Consider the following 8,097-nt stretch of genomic DNA (forward strand, 5'->3'; position numbering starts at 1 on the left):
AACACAGTGCTGAGCTGCATCTCAAATTAATCTTCCAGCTCTCAGCTGACATGTACCAGAGCCCGATTGATGGATCAGTTGATCAGTATCATTGGCCTGATATAGGTCTATCATAGTGACGTGGCTCTTAATCAGTAGGGTTATGTTTCCCAATATGATATCTTTTTTTAAAGAACATAATGTGGATTGTTTTTATTTGTTAGCTGTATGGGCAGCATTTTTGTGTATGTGATCCCTTTTCTTAAATTAGATTTGCTAGATACACATATTTTGCTCTCTTAGTATTTTTAGGACCTGACTAATACTGAAAACTTTAGGGTGATACTGATAAAAAGGAGTTAAAAATTTAGATACTGATACATTGGTCGATACTCTTTTTACAGATAGTATACAGATTACAGAACTTAGAATGTATACAGAAATTCATGTTTTTTGCAATGATCGTTCAAAATTGGTTTACACTTGTGAATAAATACAGCAATATATCTGCAAAATTTGACCAACTCACCATTCTTTTATACTATGCTCAACAATCAAAGATTAGCTCAAGTCTAGTTGAATAATGTTTTAAAAATGTGTTTTCCTGTAGTGTTAATCACAGTGATGTTATGAAGTAATGTATGAACCTGACGTATGATAATATTTATCTCTACAGAGGAAACATCCATCGAAGATTGAGCAGTACAATATCACTGTGGCATCAACATCTCGACAGCGAAAGACCACAGCCACACCAAACAAGCTCTCAGCAAATACGCAAGCCAAGTTACCAGACCTGATGTTGAGAGCTGCAAACAAACATGTTCCACAAGCAACTGTTGACAAGCTTGTCATCAATTTCATATGTGAGGGTCTACAGCCATTTGCAGTGGTAGAACAGCCATCTTTCAAAGAATTGGTTACCACATTACAACCTCAAGCCAAAGTCATCTCCAGACCCACTGTCCGTGCCAGAATCTGTGAAGCTGCTTATCACATGAAGATGACTTTGGTTGCAGCATTGGATAAAGTCAAATTTGTTGCTACCACTACTGATTGTTGGTCAGCTCATCAGAAAAGTTACCTTGGAGTCACATGCCATTGGATAGAGGAAGAGTCCCTGGAAAGAAGATCTGCAGCACCAGCATGCAAAAGATTGAGAGGGTCTCACACATTTGACATGCTTGCTGGTGCGCTTGATGATATCCATTGCCTCTAATCTTGTATTGGCAAAGTTGTAAGAACCACAACTGATAGTGGATCCAACTTTGTCAAGGCCTTCCACATGTTTGGGGCACAAAATTATGCAGATGAAGCTGAAGATGAAGCAGACCCAGAAACTATTGACCTGACTGACCATATTGACTACCATGAGGCAAGTGCAATTCTTGATGAAGACTCTGGTTTGGAGTATCAACTTCCGCCTCATCAGCGATGTGCATGTCACCTGCTAAACCTTGTGGCAACAACTGATGCTGCCCTAGCAGAGAGCATGAATGACACCTACAAGAGGCTCTCCCGTGCAACTTTTGCAAAATGCCAGGCCATTTGGAACAAAACTGGCCGGTCTCATTTGGCTAATGAAGTGGTAGAGGACAAGTGTGAGCTACAGATCATTCGTCCCAATGCAACACGGTGGAATTCAACCTACCTTGCCATTGAAAGGATAATACGCATCATTGATGAGAAGGGGGAAAATGCCATCAGGAGCATTTGTGAGGAGTTCAAGGTGAAAATGTGAGTAAAATTGGACACCTACCAATATGGTTTCAAATTTTGTGAATTTTCCTTAATGTATGGTTAAAAAGGTGAGCAGACTCTTAATATTAAATCAGAAGATCCCTATTATAGTCATGGTGGGTTTTGTTGTTGTGTCTTACAGGTTGAGTCCTGCAGAAGTTGCATTCCTAAGGGAGTACTGTACCACCATGAAGCCACTGGTGAAAGCTTCAAACACCCTTCAGTCTGAGTCCACTTCCTTTATGGGATGGCTCCTGCCAGTAATCCAACAACTACTGTCCAAACTTAGCAGGCTGGAGACATCAAGCAAGACATGCGTGCCACTCATCAGAGCCCTGCAAAATGGCCTTCAAAAGCGTTTTGGAGCGATGATGGAAGATCCAGAGTTGGCTGCAGCTGCAGTCCTCTTACCCAAGTTCAAGACTTCCTGGACTGACAGAGCAGATGTAATAGAGGCTGGTAAGGATTCATGTGATCCCATTTTTGTGTATTTTTACATTTGAACACATGCTTAAGTGAGTATTTCACCTAATACGTTGTAAGTTATTGATGGTCTGTCCTGAATACTAAACAATCCTTTTTGAGAATTTGCCGATTTTAAATTTGTGTTCAGGAATAATCACTGAAATTTAAATAACAAAATTGTGTTATCTACTTGCAATTACAGCCTTGACATACATCAAACAACATCTTGAAACGACAGAGCATGAGAGTGAGGATCAGCAAAGAGAGTCATCTGATGAAGATGAATTCTTCTCCAGACCAATCTCCAGAAGGCTGCAAAGTGCAGCTGAGCTTGATGGTTACCTTGCTTGTGCCACAGACACCATGGAGCTGCTGCACTCCTTCTCAGCCATCAAAAACCTCTCTCTTAAACTAAACACAGCTCTGCCTGCTTCTGCTGCGTGTGAACGACTTTTTAGCTGTGCTGGTCTACTCTTCACTGCCAAACGAAGTCGGATTGCCTCTGTTAATTTAGAAAACCAGCTCTTGCTGAAACTGAACAAAAGGTTCAGAAAGTAAAGTGTGAAAGAAATGCTAAGAGTTTAAGACACTTACCTGCCTGTTGTTCAGTGTATGGGGAAAAGTTTAAATGGTTCGACGCATGTTCAGAAACATTTTTGTCATTGTTTTAACAAACAAAATTCCTTCTTTTATATCTACATTTATTTACAAAACAAGTTACCTTTCTATACCTTGTTCATCTGAAAAATGTGCTTTGAACATAAATATTTATACTGGTGAATCGAGTTGAATGCCTGCTATTGACGACAGAATAAAACATCAGTCTGTTAAAAAGTAATTAATACTCTGAGTAGTTTTTGAGAACAGTACTTTGTACTTTTGCTCAAGTATTTTTTAACACCAGTACTTTTACTTGTAATTGAGTACAATTTAACCAGTGTAACAGTACTTGTACTTGAGTACAAATTTTGAGTACTCTTTCCACCTCTGATTATTTCCCAGTGGTGTGTTCCTCCCAACTTAAAACCAGTATGAACCCAAATGGTGAGAACAATAACGCACCCTAGGCAATCCTATTTGTGTATTGCACATGACGAAATGAAAAAAGGCAAACATAATTCATGCGTCATCTGCTGTGCTAAGCACAGGGTTAAAAGAATCCAGAACAGTGTTTTTGTTGTAGATGCCTATAAGATGTGATATTTCAACATCTAACTTCTACTACTGATGAGTAGGGAGCATAAAGGGAGTGATTTTTTTTAAGTAGCATGCCATTTCTAACAGCTCGACAAATATCATCAAGCGCACAGGCTGTTTCTGTGCAGTTTGTCAGTCTGCTAGCTAAAGGTACAGCTGCTGTATTTCTCAGGGAGAGAAAAGAATGAGAGGCAACTTGAAGAGAGATGTAAGAAAGACAGGACAGGAGAGGAAGAAGAGGTTATATTTAAAGGTTAGGACTGCTCAGTGGATTTGATAAACTGGAAATTTATAGCCTATTTCTAACATCCTCAATCGTTTTAGGGTGTTTTGAACAGATATTGGATTGATAGCCTCCATGATGTGTTGCTGAAGTTGTGTTATTTTTCATATTGTGAAAAATCTTGCAAAACAAATTGAAATATATTTAGCTTATTCAAAGGTTGCATGAAAATACTGCGTAGTTAAGTGCAGGCTAGAAAGGTTCGTTTGCGGTAGTGTGGTGAAGTCTGCTGTAATGCATGATGTTGGACTGGAACAGAGCAGAGTGTGATGTGAGGTTACATCAAGGGTAGCAGACGTCAAATTAAATTTAATGTGATGATGCTGAATAGACTCACTCACTGAAGACCACTTTTATAGTGTCTGAAGGTTGGAAATCAGCCGTGATAGCTCGTGTAACGTCAGCTTATATCTTGATGAACCGAGCTGTGTAAACCCACTCTAGTAAACCTCAGAGCAGCAGCACGTTAGCTGATCACAGCCTGTAGACGCAGCTCACAACAGAAATTATTCTGACATTTTTCCCCACACTGCACCACTACAACTGATCTCAGGTTCTCCAACCTGGTGAATCTCACTTTAACTCTCGACTACATTAATTTTTCTGGTTAGGTCTCGAGGCAACATCATCCTTCTACAATGTAGGCAACAGCAAATACAACTTTTTTTAATCCCTGTGTTTTTATCTCTTTATGATTTAAACAACAGATGTTAAAGCTGAACAAATTCTTTAGAATTCAGATTTAAGCTGAAATAAAGATTTGTTCTAATAATATTATTTTATTATTAAATTAATGCTTGTATGCTTCACATAGAAGCCAGTTCTCAACTCTGCAGCTCAATCAGTGATGCCGTCTTAATAAACTTTCTCTTTTAAATCACCCAAGTTTCTTTTTTTTGTAATTCTGAAATAATAGGAGTGGCAGTTTCCATTTCTCAGCACCTGTATCTTTTTTACAGTTTGTAGTACATCATCTCATGCTTTTAACAGATTATGTTTATTGCAGTAATTTGTCTAGATTTCTCCAAGGCCATCTGTCTTTTAAATGAACTCCTGCATTCAAAGGTACATGTCCACAAATTTGCTAGGATTTGATCCAGCGTTTGGACAACAACCAGCGCTGTGTACAAATATAACTCAGGTGTGTAGTGAGTTTGAACACATCAGATATGCTGCCTTTTTGTGCACAAACCATGTCAAATCAGCCCACAGCACCATAACCAATTCCTTCTAAAATGGGTGAAAGTTTCAGAAATTTCTCTTTACAGAGTATATGGATCGGGTGCCAGGTCAAATACAGCGAGACAAGCCTGCAAACAGCACCCTCAGACAATTTGTAGAGATCCTTGAGTGAGGAGGCGCACAAGAAATGACCAATTTCAGGTTTGAAAATTGTGTGTGAATTTATTCCAGCAGTGCCCAAGGTAAGCAGGGAAGGAAATGCTGACGCTTTGAAAAAGATTTACTACTGCCCGGCCTTGGAACGTGCCTCTCTGGCAGAGGGTTTGAACGGCATCAACCTGATTTTCTGTAAATCACTTACCTGCAGGCCATCATGGCCTTAAAAAAAAGCCAGTTATGGCTTCCATAAGCTTCCTCTCTATCACATTCCCTCCATAACAGGTTGGCAGTTGCATCAGTAGTACAGCATCTCCCTGCAGGTGGCTGGGGAGAAATTGAATTAAGATATTGTAGCAAAGAGTGAAAGTGCGGTTCTAGCTGTTCACCACTCGCCACTTTGTTTACTGATGTCCACATGATTGTCCATCTCTGTCGCTGGTCGGGGTTTCAACATGCAATTCACTTGGCATCTGTGTGCATGTGTCGTGGTGCGGTTGACACAGCATTTGCCGTGCATTGTATTATGTGTGGTTCAAGTCACAGGTGGTGGCCACGAATCACTGTGCCAAAATAATGTGGCTGAATGTCAGCGGGCTTCCTTCTTTGCTCACAGGAAATAAGTAGACGTGAAACGATAAGGCTCAGGGCTCAGGCGTTACCATTTGTTATAGTCAGAATGCATTTGCAAAGAAATCACAAAAATGATTGAAAGCTTAAAATTAAAATGGCAACATTTCAGTTTGCTGTAATTGTCTTCCCAGCTGGAAGATGATGTGGTAGTTCATTCTGTTAAAAGGTCAGCGGCAGCTGCTCTGGTGCCACTCTCAGAGTTTGCTCCTGTTTGAAAAGGGTCAAGTACATATTTAGAAACAGATCAGTAAGCAGTATTAGCTTTTCTTCAACATCAGTGCACTAAAGAAAATTCATTTAAAAAAAAATCTAAAAGCCAACTGTGAGTTATTTTTCTTAACACAGATAAGAGATCAAACAAAATAGGCTAGTTCACTGAGTGCACATGTTGAAGCGAGTAAAGCAGACTTAGATAATAAAAGTAAATAATTAATAGCACTGAGGGAGAAACTAGAAGGGATCGCGAATGAAGCATTTATCACATTTTTACAGAATGCAACTAATTAATCAATTTTAGTGATTTTCAAAACATCTTCAACACCCAAAAGTGTTCCCCAAAAGACTCTCAAACTCATTGTGCAGTTTTACCACTTTAAATTATATATCATCATACAGAGTTTTCCCTTTGAGTGGTTTCTGTTGAACTCAGGCCTACAGCACTGGTGCTTTTCTCTCTTAAACTCTTAATAACCACCAAATGGATTGTGTGGATTACATCATCACATAAACATAGAACCATCGAGTGAACTGGTTTTTCATTTACAACGTGTAGACTCATCACGGCTCTCCAGTCAAGTTGATTATCCAAGAGTCTGAGTCATAATGCAGCTCAGACTGGTTTCAGCATCAGCGCCTAAATCTAACTAAAATCCGGCGGAGAATTCTGTCAACACCTCCGTGGATGCTACTATCACCATTTAATGGAGCGGTTGTGGAGGATATGGGCGATGCCTGGGAGGGTGCATCAGCGAAGATGACTATGTGCACAAAAAAGACATCTCACACTAGTCTAACAAGTACAATCTGATAAACAAGCGAAAAGGTACAACAGCAGAGTCAAAACATTACCACTGCATGGTTCCAGGCTCTGAGTAGTCAATAGAAAGCACAAGGATGATAATGCCTTAGAAAATTATTCTCCATCTGCTAGTAAAAGCGGCTCTCTAATAAAATCCACAATCCCAGAATGGATCAAAATCAATACAAAAAAGTTGTATTGATGGAAGTTACCTTAGGACAGAAGACGTTCTTAAACCTGTCTTGGCAGAGAAACTTTTAGGCTCAATTTCTCAGACATAGATTAAGCCTAATCTTAGACTAAAAATTGTATTCATAGAATTTGTCCTTTCAGTTTAGAACTAGGCTTAATAAATGTGTGGAAAACTGGCTGTTAGTGCAAATATGTGTCCTGAGAGCAAAACAAATGGCAAGATACGCTGTGAGCCGAGTTTGAGACTAAAGAAAAATATGTTAGAGGCAAGTGCAGTAATTCCAAATCTTAGGTTATTTAGGTGAGAGCAAAGTGAACAATGAGAATTAAAAGACAGAAAAAAAGTACGAAAAAAGGAAAACTGTCTATATCTCAAAAAAATTGGTGAATAATTCTGAAATAAAGGGATGTTCATTATGTTAGTCTCGCCACTATATGGTGTGAAAAAGAATGCTCTTAAATTAGGTGCTGCTTTTCATTGTGTGAAACAGACAGACTACATTAAAAGAGTGAGGAGGAGAGAATGAATAGGTGAACTGAATGTTAATGTTTACCTGCTGGAAAGAAATATTCAAATGCACATCAGTCATTCTGAGGACAGAAGCTGAGGCCAAGGCGTGCACTGCATTGATGATGCATGATTGAACATCAAAGGGGAGGGCGCTATCAGCATTTATCTTTGAGAGTCACAGCTGGGAGATAAGTCGCGCTTTAATTGTGGGTCTGTCTATTGTAGGTCACAAGCATTGCATCAATCACTGTACCTGGAGCGACCTGGCATCTCCCGACTTTAAGGAACGAAGGGAAGCTGATCATGAATTATAATTACTGCATTCATTTTCTTCATTAGAGAGAAAAAATGATAAGCAAGCAAATAAGGTAAGCCTGAGGACAGCTAGGGTCAACCTTTCCCGTGGCATCAGAGAGGCTAAGAGACAGTACTCCAGGAAAATATCTCATCACTTCAAAGACAGCAGAGACTCACGGAGCCTGTGGCGGGGCATTCAGACCATCACAGATTACAAGCCCCCACCACAGACCTGTGATAGCACTATCCCCCTGCTGAACGAGCTGAACACTTTCTTTGCTCGCTTTGAAGTCCAAAACAGCACCACTGCACAGAAGACCCCACCCCCTCCTGGTGACCAGGTGACGACTCTGTCACCGGACAGCGTGAGGAGATCCCTCAGCAGGATCAATGCACGTAAAGCTCCGGGTCCTGACAACATTCCTGGTCGTGTACTGAGAGACT

At 40.0% G+C, this 8,097-nt stretch overlaps 1 protein-coding gene across 1 annotated transcript; it reads left to right on the forward strand.

Annotated features, from left to right (window-relative positions):
• The first annotated feature begins 1,798 nt into the window (after positions 1-1,798).
• LOC146658665 (uncharacterized) lies at positions 1,799-2,981 on the forward strand. Its single transcript, XM_085421718.1, has 2 exons — positions 1,799-2,178; positions 2,387-2,981. The coding sequence occupies exons 1-2, from the start codon at positions 1,833-1,835 to the stop codon at positions 2,740-2,742; spliced, it is 702 nt and encodes a 233-aa protein (XP_085277844.1). The 5' UTR covers positions 1,799-1,832; the 3' UTR covers positions 2,743-2,981.
• The last annotated feature ends 5,116 nt before the right edge of the window (positions 2,982-8,097 follow it).

This window comes from Rhamphochromis longiceps, linkage group LG11 (genome assembly GCF_057381845.1).
Source record: "Rhamphochromis longiceps isolate RC_006_pf linkage group LG11, R_longiceps_female_GT1.1, whole genome shotgun sequence".
In the NCBI taxonomy this organism is placed as follows: Eukaryota; Metazoa; Chordata; class Actinopteri; order Cichliformes; family Cichlidae; genus Rhamphochromis; species Rhamphochromis longiceps.